The sequence below is a fragment of the Mugil cephalus genome, chromosome 1 (assembly GCF_022458985.1).
Source record: "Mugil cephalus isolate CIBA_MC_2020 chromosome 1, CIBA_Mcephalus_1.1, whole genome shotgun sequence".
In the NCBI taxonomy this organism is placed as follows: Eukaryota; Metazoa; Chordata; class Actinopteri; order Mugiliformes; family Mugilidae; genus Mugil; species Mugil cephalus.
Window position 1 is genome coordinate 20,547,552 of NC_061770.1, and position 18,315 is coordinate 20,565,866.

The 18,315-nt window shown below is 41.4% G+C and overlaps 1 protein-coding gene across 9 annotated transcripts in view; it reads left to right on the top strand.

Annotated features, from left to right (window-relative positions):
• ubr4 (ubiquitin protein ligase E3 component n-recognin 4) overlaps positions 1-18,315 on the top strand; it is a 45,176-nt gene that overhangs the window by 1,703 nt on the left and 25,158 nt on the right. For 4 of the 9 annotated variants that reach the window (XM_047578419.1, XM_047578434.1, XM_047578427.1 and 1 more), the window contains exons 2-39: positions 1,181-1,278; positions 1,392-1,495; positions 1,603-1,732; positions 2,013-2,158; positions 2,359-2,458; positions 2,737-2,878; positions 2,962-3,086; positions 3,281-3,405; positions 3,610-3,669; positions 3,767-3,957; positions 4,189-4,288; positions 4,695-4,832; positions 5,053-5,170; positions 5,840-5,881; positions 9,546-9,733; positions 9,856-10,012; positions 10,514-10,599; positions 10,718-10,887; positions 11,003-11,282; positions 11,528-11,660; positions 11,790-11,869; positions 12,013-12,141; positions 12,440-12,622; positions 12,741-12,863; positions 12,948-13,177; positions 13,547-13,665; positions 13,748-13,845; positions 14,012-14,169; positions 14,278-14,484; positions 14,600-14,701; positions 14,793-14,893; positions 15,006-15,393; positions 15,494-15,557; positions 15,676-15,867; positions 16,105-16,175; positions 16,847-17,039; positions 17,698-17,931; positions 18,052-18,222. In XM_047578419.1, the coding sequence (XP_047434375.1) occupies positions 1,181-1,278; positions 1,392-1,495; positions 1,603-1,732; positions 2,013-2,158; positions 2,359-2,458; positions 2,737-2,878; positions 2,962-3,086; positions 3,281-3,405; positions 3,610-3,669; positions 3,767-3,957; positions 4,189-4,288; positions 4,695-4,832; positions 5,053-5,170; positions 5,840-5,881; positions 9,546-9,733; positions 9,856-10,012; positions 10,514-10,599; positions 10,718-10,887; positions 11,003-11,282; positions 11,528-11,660; positions 11,790-11,869; positions 12,013-12,141; positions 12,440-12,622; positions 12,741-12,863; positions 12,948-13,177; positions 13,547-13,665; positions 13,748-13,845; positions 14,012-14,169; positions 14,278-14,484; positions 14,600-14,701; positions 14,793-14,893; positions 15,006-15,393; positions 15,494-15,557; positions 15,676-15,867; positions 16,105-16,175; positions 16,847-17,039; positions 17,698-17,931; positions 18,052-18,222 (5,476 nt within the window). The remainder of the gene's footprint in view (positions 1-1,180; positions 1,279-1,391; positions 1,496-1,602; positions 1,733-2,012; positions 2,159-2,358; positions 2,459-2,736; positions 2,879-2,961; positions 3,087-3,280; positions 3,406-3,609; positions 3,670-3,766; positions 3,958-4,188; positions 4,289-4,694; positions 4,833-5,052; positions 5,171-5,839; positions 5,882-9,545; positions 9,734-9,855; positions 10,013-10,513; positions 10,600-10,717; positions 10,888-11,002; positions 11,283-11,527; positions 11,661-11,789; positions 11,870-12,012; positions 12,142-12,439; positions 12,623-12,740; positions 12,864-12,947; positions 13,178-13,546; positions 13,666-13,747; positions 13,846-14,011; positions 14,170-14,277; positions 14,485-14,599; positions 14,702-14,792; positions 14,894-15,005; positions 15,394-15,493; positions 15,558-15,675; positions 15,868-16,104; positions 16,176-16,846; positions 17,040-17,697; positions 17,932-18,051; positions 18,223-18,315) is intronic. The other 5 variants (XM_047578448.1, XM_047578474.1, XM_047578465.1 and 2 more) reach the window with 3 other exon arrangements.

An 18,315-nucleotide genomic window follows, 5' to 3' on the forward strand; every position in this document is an offset into this window, starting at 1 on the left:
TCCAGCCACAAACAGACAACAGTGCTACAGTGCAAAGGTTGTACAAAGTTGAAGAACTAATAGGAGCAGCACAAACAGTCTATTTCAGTAAAACTATGCAGTGGAGTAGGAACAATGTAATTCTTTTCACGATTCAAATAAAAGCTCCTGTCCTGGTCACAAACCTGGAGACAAAGGATCAACCCTGAGTTGCCTCATGTCTTAATGTCACCATGGTGCCACCTTTTCCACCAATAAAAGAAATGGTGCTTACACACAGTACATCAGGAAAGTCGGGGCAGTCATTTAACACGGTCAAAGAGCCTGGGTTTGTTAGGATGCTGCAAACTATTTGCCCCACACATATTGCAATATTGCCCCATGTTGCTGCATTGTCCCATTTGCAAAAATTCCGGTGCAGCTCAGAGAAGATTACTATACGGTATCAAAGCTACAACGCAGCTTGACTTGAACTAGATTGTTTGTTTTATTGTTGAGGACTGGGTCTTCAGGTATTCACTACTCTGAGCCTACTAATAGTGATGAAAAAATATTTATGTAATGCACACGGACCATCTTGCAAGTGCAGCGTTTTGGTTATTTAGTCAGTACTGTACATATAGTTTTAATAATGAAAGCAGTTTTCTAAATCCACATCAGTTTAAAGGAGACCTAATTAAATGTTTTCCTTAGAGGCACAAGTGTAGTGCCTGACTGGGCAATGCTGGAAGGCACGGTTGAGGCAAAAATGATTACAACAGGGCTTTCTCTTTTCAGGTGTTTTTATTTTTTTATTTTTAGGACCTTGAGTCGGCTAAATTTAAGTGGATAGCAAAGCATTAATTGATTGCCTGTAGTCAGCCCAAATGTATGTACCCTGTATGTCACCGTACTGACATACAGGGTAATTTTCATTGGCTTGTTATTAATGTGAGATAACATTTATTAAAGTTCATTAATAATAGTCTGTCGTTGTTAGTGAAAAATGGGTCGTGGGTCTATGTTATTATTTCTCCATGCTTGTCTGGGCAGCCTGAATTGAGGCGGAAGTGAGGAGCTACATTAGCTAAATAAAATGCACGCAGGCTCAGTGTTACCGTCTGCTCTATACTGCACTGTCCTCTGCTCTGGAGGCAAAAAATACAATAAAATTTTGCGTGAAATCTGATGTTTGACAGTGTTTGATAATTGTCTTTTGCAGTGAATCAGACATTCTTCACCACGACAAGCAGTATGAGCCTTTCTACTCATCATTCGTGGCACTCTCTGCACATTACATCACCACAGTATGTGGACAAAGTACGTATAGTTCAATTCCCCTTTATTCTAACACCTCAGTTTCATCTAAACCATTTAAGCATATAGTTTTTTTTTGTTACAGCCAGCAAATAATTTTTGTTCCGTCTCAATAGTACCGAGAAACCAGTTGCTGTCGGTTGCTGCAGCGTGCAAAGTATTGATTGAATTCTCATTGCTGCGCCTGGAAAACCCAGATGAGGCATGTGCAGTATCACAGGTGAGAGACACGTACCGCTGGGGGTAAACATTTTCAACTGGTTCACCCTAAAATGGATTTTATTAATCGACCATTTAAGTTTAGTAACACTGTTGCTTTTTCCTCAGAAACACCTGATCCTTCTCATAAAAGGACTCTGCACTGGCTGCAGCAGACTAGATCGCACAGAAATCATTACTTTCACTGCTATGATGAAGTCTGCCAAGTTGCCTCAAACCGTCAAGACCCTTTCAGATGGTGAGTGACCCTTAATGAATGAACTAAAGTCAAACAAATTTTCACTGATTGTGAAACAATACAGCTGGTAGTATTTGGCCTAATGTTACAGGCTCATTGGGAATTGTTTTATTTTTTATTTTTTTTCCCATTCGTTTCCCTTAGTAACTGCTGTGATTTTTCACTGAGAAAGGAAGAATGTATTTATCCTTAGTGGTCCCTAAAATTGATTGCACAATCCAAGGAAATCTTCAGGCTTTAGTACGTAAATGACAAACATGTGTCGTCTATCTTTTAACAGTGGAAGATCAGAAAGAGTTGCCCAGTGCTGTGAACCCAGAGCTTCGACATAAAGAAGTACAAATGAACTTCTTTAATCAACTGACTTCCGTTTTTAACCCTGACCTTACCACCATCTTGGCCTCCCCTTCTGCAGCGCACATGCAGGTACGTGTTACAGACCCAGCTGCCTCATACATTACTCTCATCACAAGTTCAAATATCTTTCGTCACTGTTTCCATTGAAAAGGAGCACACTCTTCACCTGTAATTTAATGTGCTTCTTTCCATGCACCTGTCCTGGCTGTTGCGTGTAATTACTCATAATAATTGTAATATTTTTTTCCCCAACTTTCCTTTCCTTGTAGGCTGAGAGTGATTCCGATGACCAAACTTCAGATCAAGCTCTTCAGGCCAAAATGAAATATGCCTTTGTCTCTCAGAATGTGTCAAGCTTACAGGAACTTGGTGAGTGGTTTCTGCTTTTTTGCAGGACATTGCAAAGTGGAGATTGCAAAGCTGTCTGTTTTTTTTTTCATATGTTTTAAGGTCTTGTAGTGTAATCATTTGGCCTATGTCGCCACTGGAATTATAAAACACAGGCAGTGTTTTGAATGGTCCACTTGCTGAATTATTTAAAAAGAAAATACTGCTTGATCGTATATATACATATATATATTTCCTCTTTTTGTTCTTTGTGCAGTTCATGTATAACAACAATGTATTTTCCTGATTTGTCTAACCAGGTGGGTCTGAGAAGTTGCTGCGTGTGTGCCTCAACCTGCCCTACTTTCTGCGCTACATCAACCGCTTCCAGGACGCTGTGTCAGCCAACTCTTTCTTTATCATGCCTGCCACAGTGGCCGACGCCACTGCTGTTCGCAATGGGTATTTATTTTGTTCAGTTAACATGATCTGATACAGTTTTGTTTCTCCATAAATCTTCAAATAACATTTAAATCCATATTTAGATTTCATTCACTGGTGATAGACGTGACCATGGCTCTGGACACATTGTCTCTGCCTGTGCTGGAGCCACTGACACCGGGGAGACTACTGGACATGACCGTGCTGGCTTTGAGCTGTCTCTACGCTGGTAGGTGGTGACCGCCTGTGGCTAAAATAAATCATACTGTCCAGCTATTCAGACTAAACATTCAGCAGCACAAATGATTTGACTGGTCTGGCAGATGTTTGCTGGAGCATAATCATTTCCAAATGGAGGCGGAGTTATAATTATTTTGTGTAACATGTTGAATTTGAAATGACTCTCCATTTTTACCTGTTTAGGTGTGAGTGTGGCCACGTGCATGGCCATCCTACAAGTAGGTAGTGGCTTGCAGCTTCGTTCTGCCTCCACTGGCACTAAAGAAGAAGACTATGAAAATGACGCAGCAACAATCGTCCAGAAATGTGTGAGTATAATGAGCACAGCGTTGTCAGTGTATGAAAGAGTGTACGAAAATTCCTTTAGAATTAATGCTGTTTTATTTATCACACTTTATTTGGATAATATTGTGTCACACTTTGATGTATCAAATAGTTTTTGTGTCGTACTAGTTTGTGTATCTTGACAAGATAAATACATTAAAAATGGTTTGTGTTTATGTTCACAACAGCTGGAGATCTATGAAATGATTGGACAAGCTATCAGCAACTCTCGTAGAGCTGGAGGAGAGGTGAGTACTATGTTCGAGTGGTGTATTAGAAAAGTAATAAAGGAATAAAAGCATTTTTGAAACAAGTTAAGACTTTTTCCCACTTTGTGCTCTTCAGCATTATCAGAACTTCCAACTGCTTGGAGCCTGGTGCCTCTTAAACAGCCTGTACCTGATTCTTAACCTGAGCCCGACCGCCCTGGCAGACAAAGGGAAAGAGAAGGATCCCTTGGCTGCCCTGCGTGTCCGAGACATTGCTGCTCGCACCAAGGATGGTGCAGGATCGCCTAAGCTTGGTCCTGGCAAAGGGTAATTATCAATTATAACAAAGTGCCTTGTGTCATTGTGGCACAGATCGGTTAATAACCTTCATCAGTTATTATTATTTTTGTTATTTGTTTTTCTTTTTTTATGAACTGGGTTGTGGCCAGTGTGGGGTCTGTACAACACTTGATGTAAATGATTTGTTTTGCAAATTTCTGACAAATGTATTCATCCGTTTGAGTAACAAGGTCATTTTTTTATGTTTGTCTTTTGTAGACACCAGGGGTTTGGAGTTTTGTCTGTCATCCTGGCCAACCACGCCATCAAACTTTTGACTTCGCTGTTTCAGGATCTGCAAGTTGAGGCTCTGCACAGGGTAAGCAAAGCCTTAGAAATAAAGATTCTGAACTTTCTAGCCAGTATCTCTGGTGTGAGACTTTGCAGTTTTTATTGTAGACTTAAATACTCTACTTGAAACATGATGTTTAATGTCAGCGTAGCTAATGAAGAGCAAGCTTTAATCCTCTTGTTTGAGGAACCAAAACACTTCCCGGGCTTCAGATAGGTCTCATTCTGCATGACTTCTCTTTATTTGGGCGACAAACAAAAAGCAGACACAGGTTTTTCAGACCATATTTTATTATTCCTTTGCTGTCATAAAATTAGCAAATAAAAAAAGTAAAGCATATTCAGAATGCAGAAAAAAAATAACATTATGGAAACCTTTTATTCTTTGAAATTCATGTGTCCTTATTCCAGTCTGTCTGTCCTTTTACCTGCAGGGTTGGGCCAGTGATGGACCACCAGCTGAGCTCAACATCATGGCCCAGAGCACCTCCATCCAGAGGGTCCAAAGACTCATCGACTCCGTGCCCCTAACCAACCTGCTCTTCACTCTGCTCTCCACTTCCTACAAGAAGGTGCAGTCACATGTATTTATGTCTCTGTAATTTTGGTTAATTTCTGATTATTCTATTATTAGTTTCACTGTGCTGTGCTATAAAAACACACCATTGGGGCGCAAGAAGAGATTTTAAAGCAATTCTTGGATGTTTGATTTGGAGAACAGAATGACTGAACAATTTAGTTGCACGGTTGAGGAGGTTTTGTTAAAATCGTTGTTCTCGCTCCTTGTGTCAGGCTTGTGTTCTCCAGCGCCAGAGGAAGGGCTCAGTCAGCAGTGACGCCAGCGCCTCTACAGATTCTAACACCTACTATGAAGATGACTTCAGCAGTACAGAGGAGGACAGCAGCCAAGGTATTTTCTGTTTCTGGATTCAAGCAATTAACCCTACTCTTAAAAAGGCCTCTTTAATCTTTATGCGAGGGTGTGCATCCGCAAAACAAGAAGACAGCATACGGCGTCTGTTGTCTTGGACAGTTTATACTTAAATCTTGTGTTTAGGTTCATAGAAGATGCAAGAAACATATCGTTAAGTAGAACAACTCAAAGGGACTAAAAACAGTTGATAAAACCAAATCAGAGGACTTTATAGACATGACAGGGAAATGTACGTGTTTATCTACTACACTGTTTAATTCGGTAAATTAACAATTAAAAAAAAAAAGTAAATGGTCTTTAGATCTAGTGAAGGTCTGGTGTAATGGAGACACAACTGTGTGCTCGTTGTTTAATTATGATATGAATGAATAAGTCAGGAATCGTGAAGCTTGCGTGTAGAGCCCTGAATATATGCCTCAGAATTTCCCCATTGTTGATGCAAGCGCTTAAAGCAGAGTCATGTTTGTTTTTGAACTCTGAGTTAGTGTTAGTGCAGTGAAACGTGTGTGCGCTGTCAGTGGTTCAGGTGATGACAAAGAGGAAGAAGGACAAAACACGCACACACACATGCACACGGTGATGTAATTAATTTTTTGTCCCTTCATCGCACAATGACAGCGTAGTTGACAGTCTCTACTATTTCAGCAGAGAGAAGACAGGAGAAGACAAGTGCAGCTTGTGTCTCAGGTCAGCAGTTTTCTGTCCTCGGGTCAAAGACTTGGTGTCACCTTCACTGTCCTAGATTCATTTTTGTTATTGTATGTCTCACAATTTAGGCTCTGAGCTGTGACCTCCCCCCAATAGCCTAGTAAATGATAAAGCCAGAGATGAAGAGGCTTTGACAAAAACAGCCTGGACCTGAGTCTCAAAGTTGCTTTTGTCTTGTCATTGATATGAACTAAATTTTTACTTTTTGTCAAAGATTCATCTGTGGCTCATTGTGTTTCAAAGGATAATACCGATGTTGTGGGTGGTCATTATTATTTCTAGAAGAACAGAAATCTTCAATTAAGGCTGGAGATTAATTGACATTAACAGACAGAAACAGCTTGAATCCTTTTTGTGTTTTCATTAAAATCAGTTCTCATATGCTCATTTTTAAGAGCAAACATTTTTGTCATTTAGTTTCTGCTCCTATTTTGTTTCACCTCTATTTTGAACAGTGATTCTGACCTGGCCATGCTTTAATAGGTTAGCAATTAAAATGCAAAACCTCCAAATCATATAATGCCGACTTTGGTTGGCTATCTTTTTGAGATTGTAGGTAAATTTGCACTGCTGAGGTAAATGTTTTAAATAACTGAAGTACTGACTTTGTGGTTATATTATTTAGTTTGTACCTCAGTTTATTTCCAGGAAGGCAATTTTCTCCTGTGTATCCACAACTACAACTTGAGATATCCTGGACAAATGGTATTTTTAAATAGAGGAATACAAAATATGCAACATTATATAAAACATTTTGGTGCAGAAGTGATGTATGACCCACGTTAAAACATTGGTATCATTCTTGAATACAATACATTAAAGTTGTGCTTACTGGGCTTAAACACGCAATGCTATGTCTTGCTGTCACCTGAAGTTTTGATTTTTTGTATGTTGCATGCAGATGTGAATATCAAATTCATGTGATATTCTTTTTAAACATAAAAGTTGTGTCCTGTTTTTGTATTTCGAAAATGATCATTGTAGATGCAGCCTACAAGGACAGACATGATAGAGCCCCACCTCTTCAGTACAGGCTCTGGAGTTAAAAACCTCCTTTCCTAGTCTGGGTTGTTCAGGGTTAGAGGCATTGAACCAGTGTGGGACACTGACCAGTGTTTACCTGCTTGCTGCGGGAAGCCATTCAGACTGATGTTTTTCCAGTAGAGCTAGAGGGTCACATCTAAGTGACTGGAGAATAATAATAATCCTCTTATTGTGTTTCATTTTTGAGTTCTAGTTAGGGTTGTCAGGTCTGTAATTTTTGGCAAACCTACAGGGATTAATTAGAAACAATAGTCTTCTTGAGCAGAGCCTGGGGACGTCAGTTAGTCCTTGAGTGAACAGTGGTAGAAGCAGAGTATCTATATGTTTTTGATGTTATAGTCTTACAATCCGTTGACATGTTCCTTATAATGGAGTGAGGAGAACTTGAGTTGGATTAGGTGTCAGGTGTGGATGTCGTACAGACTGTTGTTAAGGAGAATTGATAACATTTGGCAGATGCTCCTGTGAAGAAGAGTTTCCTCTGTCTTGTTTGTGAGTGCTGTTAGGAAATGATACCTGATCTCTGTGTTCATTACATATGTGCTGTTTCATCATGACATCAATATGTTTTCATTACTGAATACGAACAGTGACTATTCAACTGGAGGAATTAGCTTTATCATTGTTTCAGAGCAAATGAAGCGATTTATATAAGTACATATACGTGGTTGGTTTTGTGACAGATTCAACCATATATTATTACACCAACATTTAGGCTGCAACAAACAATTACTTCTTTTAATCATTATTTTCTGAGTAGTTGATTAATCCTCTGGTTAATTTGCCACTTGATAAAACTCATCTAAATAAATCTTTTCAACCTTTTATCTAAACATTTTCTCGTAACGTATTATTGGATCAGGATGTTGATTATAATTTGTGTAGTGTCCTTGTTTAAGTTGACTTGGAGCATAACACTTAGTTTTATAGACCCCTTCGTGGCCTTAGTCACTGTGACGTCACAACGTTAGCTGGAGTCAAAACAGAGGGAAGCTTGAGGCGAACACTGTGATCATCAATCGTGAAAATGTCGTCTTTCTTATTTTTAGGTGCCAAAACCGATATATCAAAAAGCGCTAACTTGAAGTTGCAGACAACTTTGGTTTGGCTTTGGAGTTTATAAAGAAACAATTGGAGTGAGACATCATTGTGCACACTTCATATCAGATAAGATTAATATGTAATGCATCGTCAGTTTCAGCCTGGGTAATGTTTTGGTTTTGACTAAATTGTGATTGAAATTACATTAAGTTAATCACTACATGGGGATTCTTGTTACATGCTAATGCTAATGCTAACCGCTAGGGAACGCAACATTAGTTGTATGTTTCAGGGGCGTCCAAGCAGAAGTTACATTTGCTACGTTACCCTCCACCGTGGTTCCACTTATTTCTTGTAGTATCTTTGTTGGAGAATGGTCCATCCAGTGAGTGAGAGTGTGGGGGTCGGTGAATATCGGTCAACTTTTTAAAATAACACTCACAGTCTCGAGGAGTGAGTATATTAGCGTATTCTTTAAAATATGCGTTTTCCTTGTCCATTGTTATTAAAGCACTCCATTGAAATATGCAAATCAGCGTTTACATGCTATTGTGCTAAGTCAGCTAAGCCCTGCCCCTCAAAAAAAAGGCAAACTGTTTAAAAAACTGCGAAGGGATCTATAGGTTTAAATACTCAGAAGTAAACTGCTTACAACTTGGAAAATTACTGGAAAGTAGTGTTTCTATTGTAGGGATTAACATCTTCTCTAGGGAAAGGAGTCTTCATTGGGTTCGCAACAGATAAGACTCCCAGGTACAAACCACCTAACCACCAACAATCAGACAAGGACACGCTGCATTGTTGTCTTGAGGTCGGAAAAAAAACCCAGCTGATCGTGTTTGTTGATGTTATTTCATTTTTTACGTCACTGTTTACACCGACGCGTTTTTGCAGCCCCAAAATCTCATTTAAAAGTTTTCACTCACACACATTTTCACGTCAACTTCTGACGCATGTTGCCAGTGCCTGACATGTGGAGTGTAACACATTGCTTTCTGCTCTGTAGTATCGCAGCAGTGATATGTCTTCAGTTCAGCCGACTGGGAAAAATAGCATCTGTGTCGTGCATCAAGTGTGAATCCGATCCCAGCATTCGCTCACACACATAAAGGCAGCTATGAGTTCAATATTGCATGTTTAAATACTAATTAATTTTATCATAGCAGACGATTGTTTTGAAGAAGGATAGACCTTTATCCAGCAACTGTGGTGACAGAGAAGCACCATAGCAGGAGAATCGCTGTCACCATCGCACTTCATATTTAGGATTCACCTTATTTAACTACAGCGGTGAAAATAACATGTCTTCTGGGATAAATGTGCTGAAGATGAACTCTGTCACATTCTTGCTTGAGTAGATACTCACCACCAGCCGTTCACTATTTCTGCAGCTTGTCCACCGCCTGCACTGTGTTGTGGGTGTCAAGAACTAGTGTGAAGCTTTTTGTGTTCTCCCTTTTGATGACACCACCACCACCAGTGTGCAAACACCTCATGCCTTTTCGGAAACTTTCTCACCTCTCCGAAATGTTTATAAATGCTTCACCTTCCTTTGCAGACGACGACAGCGAACCCATCTTGGGCCTTTGGTTCGAAGAGACAATTTCACCAACCAAAGACAAAGTGGCTCCCCCGCCCCCCCCACCGCCCCCACCCTTGGAGACATCTCCCAGGCTGAAGAGCCCGAGCAAGCAAAACCCGAGCGAGAACGGCAACATTTTAGCTGGACGCAAAGATCCAGAACTGGTGAAGGCTCTTTTTTTTATTTTGTGTATCTCATAATGCCGTTGTTTATTCTCTTCTATCAGCTTATGAAAATCTACTAATTCTATCACGTGTTAACCCGCCGACATTTTTGTTTCCTCTAGTTCCTCAGTTTAGCCTCCAGCATTCTGAATTTCATCACCACCTCGATGCTGAAGTCCAGGAACAACTTCATCCGCAACTACCTGAGCGTGTCTCTCACAGAGCAGCACATGGCTACGCTCGCCAGCATCATCAAGGACGTGGACAAAGATGTCAAAGGTATGCTGGAAATGGAGGACCTGCAAACAGATGCTACAGAACAGGAATGGGAGGAAGCTTGTTCCCAGGCTTAAACAATACCCATTAATATTAGATTTAAATTGATTCAGTGTAAGTGGCTAATGAGAACCTATAACTCCTGAAAAATTCAACCCTTATATCCCAGACACCTGTATAAAATGTGGAACAGAGAGGGGTAACTTGTATCACTGTATTTGGAATGAATAATTAACACAATCTGTAATATTATAGACAAAGAAATCGAGAAACTGTCTAATACATACGTAGCGTCTTATTGCTAGAAAGACAGACGCACAATGTTGACTATTTATGTCAGTAGTAGTTATGTGTTAAAACCTAAAATTTAAAGATATGTGTTAAAAAAATGTGCTGGAAACAGGGATTGAGAACCTATCATGCAAATGTATGAATGATTAAAAGAGGAAGACTAATTCACTATTTTAAACATACCAATAATTAATTTTGTTTGTGTTTTTTCAGGCTCTTCAGATGAAGTGTTTTCTCTAGCTCTGTATCACTTCAACCACACCCTCGTCACCTCAGATCTTCCATCTCCAGCCTTGCAGGTAAGAGGATTGTTTTTATTGTTTTCCAAAAGAGGGCGACACTTTTGATTTGCTTCCTAAATAGAGGTATCGTAATACACTGACATTGGATAACTAATTCTTATTTTGTCATTTACAGAGCACCCTTCTTCAGCAGTTAGGTGTTGCCCCCTTTTCAGAGGGTCCCTGGCCTCTGTACATTCACCCCCAGTCATTATCGGTCCTCTCCAGACTTCTCCTTATATGGCAACACAAAGCCACGGTGCAAGGAGAACCAGATGTGCCAGAGTGCATGAAAGTCTGGGAAAGGTATGAAAACGGTCTCATCTGGCTGCGTAATTTGTTTTTCTGCTAAACTGTTCAACTCAAGCACAATAAACCACACACGTTACCTTTCTACTACCTTTCGCTTTCCTTCACTCAGATTTTTGGGAACCTTGAAGCAACACACCATCCAAGGCTCTCTTCACGGTGAAGACGACCTCAACGTGGAGCACCTCCAGCTGCTGCTGCTCCTGTTCCACAACCTGTCGGAGCGCGGCCGTCGATCAGTCCTCACGCTGGTCACACAGGCCATCACTGAAGTGGCACAAAGCAGAGACTCCCAGCTGAAGGCGGTGCCTCTCAACCTGGCCCGTCTGCTGCTGGTTTTCGACTACCTGCTGCGCCACTACTCCAAAGCTCCCTTATACCTGTTTGAACAGGTAAATGCACATTTTAATATTGTCTTTTTTTTTCCTGTTTACTTCATTCTGTAAATTCCACAGTTTAGAAATCTTGGTTTTAGTTCCCATAGCTATAATGGTAACAGCCAAATGAGCAGACACTCCTCTCACTCATCTAAAGCAGGATTATTTTAATATCAAATCACTAAGTAAAAGTCTTTGCTTCGACCCGATTGATGACAGGAAATTAAACTACTCACCACAACCATAAATATTATTCATAGGTGCAGTACAACCTCCTCACGCCACCGTCCACCGGGTCAAGCTCTGTTCAAGATGGTGGCAAACGCAGCGGACTCCCCCTTTACTATGGATTCAAAGAGGTGGAGGAGAACTGGGCTAAACACTGTTCAACAGGTAAAGTACAACTTAATTTATTTTATTGACAGATAAGTCGGTGTGTAAACACCGTGTGTGTGCTCACTCCTTTTCTCCAAAGATCATGTGGTTGTACAGATTATATATTTTTTCCTCTCGTCAATTTAGATTCAAATGTCCAGCCCAAATTCTACTGCGTTCTGTCGCCTGAGGCATCTGAGGATGATATCAGCAGACTGGACAGCAAGGTGAGAATTATTTTCAGTTTTCAAACATCCAGTCACTGTGTCTTGAAGTCCGTGTTCTTGCAGCATTTCATTTCACTCTGTGTTTGGTTTTATCATCCAAATAAATATTGCACTGCAACCCCGTTGTGTTTTTGTCCTGTTAGGTCTTTCCAAAGCTATTCAGTGGAGCAGTTAAATACGATGAGCTGTACTCGTGGCTCATCTCGCTCCTGGCAGCTGGCTCTCAGTTCGACACAGCAAGAAGACAAGACAACAAGCCCATCACTCCTATGGTGAGAGCGCTCCACACGATCAGTCCATGCCTTAACTGTGTTAAGCCAAGGTGGCTGCACCTTTATTCATTGGTTCTGTTACAATATTTCTTGCAAATCGTATAAATTTAAAGTGTATAACGCATTAATTTGATGAGGACTTAAGTGTGTGTTCATTGAAAATCTCAGTGCTCCGGTTGTATTTGCTGTTCTATAATATCTACTTCTTTACCTGTATGTGCTTATTGATAGTATTTTAACAGCTTTTAAACTTGAACACTGTTTGGTGAACATGAAATTGGTTTATCGCCCTGTGCAGGAGGCCTGCTCCCTTCAGTACTACTTCCTGGTACTGTGGAGAATCCTAGGTGTTCTACCACCTTCCAAAGCCTTCATGGAGCAGCTGAAGACGGGCTGCAGCGATCCCAGTGAAAGCGACATCCTGCACACTCTGCGATGGTCCTCCCGTCTCCGGGTGTCTACCTACGTGAACTGGATCAAGGTCAGTTGATACCCCAGATTACTGCGGAATGTTTTTAGTGTGATTTTAAACTGCAGACTTGTAATTGCTGAATGTTTTTGTTTGTTTTAATGATGCACACTTATATCATCACTCACAGGAACACTTGGTGAAGCAGGGTATGAAAGCAGACCAAGCAGCATCTCTGGTTGAGGTGACAGCTGCTAAGTGCAGCACCGTGAAATATGACGTGGAGCTGGCGGAGGAGTACATTGCCAGACAGGTGACTATTACCACATCATCTAGCTGTTGTCGAAACAAAGTTTGAGCCCGCTAGTCTTTCTCTGACAACTTGGTTCTGTTGCAGATTTCTACTTTCTCAAGTGTGGACCCACACGTCATCCTCCCACTTCATCAGCTGCCCTCTCTCCAAGCCATCTACACACTGGATGCAGTCATCTCTAAAGTGCAGGTTTCCTTAGACGAGCATTTGTCCAAGGTTGCCATCGAGGCCGACACCAACAAGTCCTCTGAGATCACGAAGAACCTGCTGCCGGCCACGCTGCAGCTAACTGACATTTACACGGCCTTCACAAGGTGAGAAAAGAGCCGTGTTTATAGGGCTGTGTTTTAACCAACAGGCTCGACTGAAAGGTTTCAAAGACATTAAAAATTTATGATGATGGTTTTCTTCTTCTTGTTGTAATTTTTTACTTCCTTGCATCCTTCACTGTAGAGCTCTAATAACTTAATTTGGCAAAACTCAAGTTCGAAGTTCTTAGTTCATTAACATTTTTAGATTTACAGTTAAATGCCAATGGCAGTGATTCATGTCGGTTTGGTTTTTGAGTTTTCCTGAACGCACTCCTGAATCTTTCTAGCCTTTGTTCATCTTCTTAGGTAGACGCACCTGTGACTTCCACAGATATCTTAATCTCATCATTACATCAAACTTGTCTTGACTAGATCTTACCTGCTAACGAACATCCCGGAGGAAGGGGAGAACAAGCTGACAGATGCAAAGCTCCAAGGTTATTCTGCAGTTCTGTCCATCGGCTCCACCCGCTGCAAGGCCAACCTTCTTGGTATGTGCAACACTGCGTAAAACAAAACAACTTTTCTCTGCTCGAACTGTTTTAACCTAAACTTTTAAATTGATCTTCACAGGTCACAGTATTATGCAGAACTTACCATCAGCTGTGCAGACAGTGTGTGAAACTTGGAACAGCGTTCACACCAATGAATTCCCAAACATTGGTTCATGGGTATGTAAATTTCAAAAAGTACAAATAAAAGAGTTACTTATTGTTTTGTCTCTTGTCATGTAAGAGCCGATAAAAACATGCCCCCCACTCTGCATGTCATGTAAAAAAAAAAAACCTAGCAACAAATGTACAACCAATAGTTGGATGTGTTATTTTTTTCCCACAGCGAAATGCTTTTGCCAACGATACAATCCCATCAGAGAGCTACATCAGCGCCATCCAAGCAGCTCATCTGGGCACACTGAGTTGTCAGTCGTTGCCTCTGGCCTCTTCTCTTAAACACATCCTTCTGTCGCTGGTCCGTCTCACCGGTGACCTCATTGTGTGAGTGTTTTCAAATCCAAATCATAAAAACAAATGGACAGGATGGATAGATTTCACTCATAAATGTGTTACCTCTGGTTAACATTGCTGCTTGTTTGTCCCTTATAGTACAGAGGAGCTGAATCCCTCCCAGGTCGTGAGCACCCTGCTGCCGCTCCTCCTGGAGAGCAGCACGGAGAGTGTGGCTGAGATCAGCAGCACCTCCCTGGAGCGCATCCTCGGCCCATCGGAGTCAGACGCCTTCCTCGCTCGCATCTACGAGCGCTTGGTGACCGGGTGTTACAACATCATTGCTCATCACTCAGACCCCAACAGGTATGTCGTGTGTTGTTTTTCATTCATTAAGCCAATTTTGTTATTAACACTGAATCTGCGTATTTGTTGCTTGGTTTTCATCCTTCTTCATAATGCATTTTGTCCACTGTGTTAGTGGTTTGGACGAGTCTGTCCTTGAGGAATGTCTTCAGTACCTTGAAAAACAGCTGGAGAGCAGTCAGGTCCGAAAGGCAATGGAAGAGTTCTTTTCCTTCAGGTATCTGCTCAACTTTCAGCACAGTTGTATTATTCCGTGTGTATATTTTTATATGTCTACCTTCACTCATTTTGTGTTTCTTCTTCTTCAGTGGGGAGCTTGTCCAGATCATGATGGCAACAGCTAATGAGAACCTGTCTGCAAAGTTCTGTAACAGGGTGCTGAAATTCTTCACCAAGCTTTTCCAGCTCAGTAAGTGCACAGGGCTGAATCATAAGCGATGCCATCCAGTCGTATAAATGGGCAAAACATGCTTAGTGCTAATCCAAATGCATTCCTAACACTCATCTCCTCTCGTCCCCAGCTGAGAAGAGTCCAAACCCGAGCCTGTTGTGTCTGTGCGGCTCCCTGGCCCAGCTGGCCTGTGTCGAGCCGCCTCGGCTCCAGTCTTGGCTGACACGTATGACTGCCACCCCGCCGAAGGACTCAGAGCAGCTGGAAATAGTGCAAGAAAACCGGCAGCTGCTGCAGCTGCTCACCACTCACATCGTGAGAGATAATAGCCAGGTGGGCGAAGGAGTGTGCACCGTCCTCCTCAGCACACTTATTCCCATGGCAACGGACATGCTGGCAAACGGCGACGGAACGGGTTTTCCTGAGCTCATGGTCATCATGGCCACACTTGCTAGCGCTGGACAGGGGGCCGGCCACCTGCAGCTGCACAGAGCAGCAATCGACTGGCTGACCAGATGGTAAGAAACTGGTTTCACAGGAAAAAAGTTTCCAAAAGTTGTTGTCTTTTATTTAGTTAAATGTGTTAATATATATTTAAAGTCACTCTTCTTTTTGCAGCAAAAAGTATTTGACACAGAAGAATGTTGTGGAAAAAGTGAGCACAAACTTGTCCCATGGAAAGGTAACTTTTGTGTGCATTATTTTGACTTAATTCAGGTGTTATTACATTTCAAAAGGTTAGATAAAGGTATTAAATCATCAGCCGCCAGGCAATTGACATGCACCTCCTCTGATTTCAGCACGCCAGCATGCTCGAATGCTCATGTCACATTATATCCTACCTGGCTGATGTCATGAACGCCCTGCGACAAAGCAGTGGCCAAGGTACCACAGCCATGCTAATGGAGGGAGAGGAGAAGGCCATGGAGGTAGACTCAGACTGGGTGGAAGAACTTGCAGTCGAGGAGGATGATTCCCAGGCAGAGGACTCTGTAAGATGTTATCCATTTGTTTCCAGACCTAAATGTAAAATGCAATCAATACCACAGTCATTATTTATGAGGTTGTCCATGTGTTTACATTTATTGTGTTGCTAATTCTACCAAGCAACGGTCTTTAATCCAGATACATATATGAACTATAATGCAAAAAATTAGACAACACGTCATGTTTTCGCTCCACCATTCGAAATACGGTACGATCCATGTTAACCGTGTTATCTTTGACAGGATGAAGACTCCCTTTGCAACAAACTTTGCACTTTCACCATCACTCAGAAGGAGTTCATGAACCAACACTGGTAAAGATTTATTGTTTCTTTTGATTTTTGGTTAATCTTGCATGTTGAATCAAATCGAAACAATTTCGATTCAAAAGATCCCGATTTGATTTATTTAGAGATGTTGGAGATTTGATTCTATGCAGGCCACATATCAGCGTTCACAGTGCGCTCAGAATTGGACCTTCAGTCATATTTTGAATCTCCCTCCCTCACATGGGGGCTAAACCTGTTGCATTGACTCATTATGAGAGACTAGGTCTTTTTATTTATTTATTTATTTCAATCTAGCCCTATCAACAGCTTTTATTGTTCACTTTTCTTCTGGTGCACAAGATGAGCTAGAATGCCATTACACTTGAAAGTTTTCATCACAAAATATAAAAGTAGAAATTACTGAGCTATAAAAATCCCTAAATTCACTACATTAGAAAAGTCCCAGATCGTATTAAATTAATTTGTGCTTCAGCTTTATGCAGCTAAAAGGAAAACTAACAGTTAATTGTTGTGTTACTAACATGCAGAATTTGTTTTCTGTCTTTGCTGCTAATATGCAGCTGAGTCGTGATGATCACTCCCAACACCCGAATTCAGTCCCGAAAGTCGTCTCTGTCTACCGACATCATACGAAAATACAATTTGCAGGTGTTGTCGTCACTAAACACATGAACACTTCCCTTTCCATTTTTCAGGTACCACTGTCACACCTGTAAGATGGTGGATGGGGTAGGTGTGTGCACAGTGTGCGCCAAGGTCTGTCACAAAGACCATGAGATCTCCTATGCCAAATATGGCTCTTTCTTCTGTGACTGCGGTGCCAAAGAGGATGGCAGCTGCCAGGTGAGACCGAATACCTCAGGTCATCATGGGAAGAGAACAACAGCGGTAACTTTGGCTTGCAAGTCATTCCCCCATTGACCTCCATCCCGTCATTTCATTTGGTCAGGGTTATAGCTAGTCCACAGATGTGGCCAGAAAATAATAGAATTTGTGTACTAAAAAGGCCAGCTTCCCTAGTTAATCTTTTTTTTTAATGTGCATGTGATTTTGAACAAACCACCAACTACATTCTACCTTCAGTTTATCATAAAGTCTTAAAAGCTCTTTGTTCTTGTCATCGTCAGTGTGATGTCAGTGTTGTAATCACAGTTTCTCTTTATGGTGTGGTTCACCTTTGTAAATGGTGTTTTGTTTTTTCTTTTACTTTGGATTGAGTCTTGCTATCCTATAAATAGCATCGTCGTGCAGTATTTGCCTATTAATATATTTAATCGGTCCAGTGATGAGACATCTTGTGAATTTGTGATTTTTATTCAGTCCAGACGAAGTAGGCCTCCATCAAACCATCTCTTTGACTGTGTATTCCATGTTGTAGAGGAGCTAGGAAAGTGAATTCAAACTCAGATTATTGTAACCGTAAAGGACAAAGATGATGTGCTCATTTGAACCATTAGCTAACATGCCATTTTGGAGAATACATGCATGGCAGCATTGACGTTATATGTGGTTTTCTCACTGGTTTCCTGTGTTGTGTCGTCTGCAGGCTTTGGTCAAGCGCAGCCCCAGTAGCGGCATTGGATCTACTCTCAAAGAGTCTTCAGCGTTCCAGAGTGAACTGCGTATGCCTGAGAGCGCTATCCGCCACCAGAATGCCTCACCCTCTGACAAGGGCAAGGTCACGATCTGTGACGGCAAACCTGGTGATGAAGACAGACCTAAGAAGAGCAGCGTGTGCAAGAGCATTGAGGGCTGCCAGGAGGAGCTGCTAACACAAGTGGTTAGAGAGAAAACAACACTTATCTTATTTTTGGATTTATGTTTGCGTGTTGCTTCTTAACAGAGTTATTTTACACTTAATGCACATTGAGTGATGTCTGCTTTTCTGTTCCTGTTTCAGATGGGATCATCCACTGCCGCAGCCATACTGGAGATGCTCATGTTTCTCATGGAAGCCATCCAGACCAACTTCCAGCAGGCATCCGCTGTAGGAAGTAGCAGCCGGGCTCAGCAAGCCCTCAATGAACTGCACACTCAAGACAAAAACGTGGAGATGACGGACCAGTTAATGGTACGATCAAAGAGTCACTTAATACTTAAATCGCTTGTTGAAACTTCTCTCCATTATATTTAAAAAAAAAAAAAAAAGAAGTATGTGCAGCAG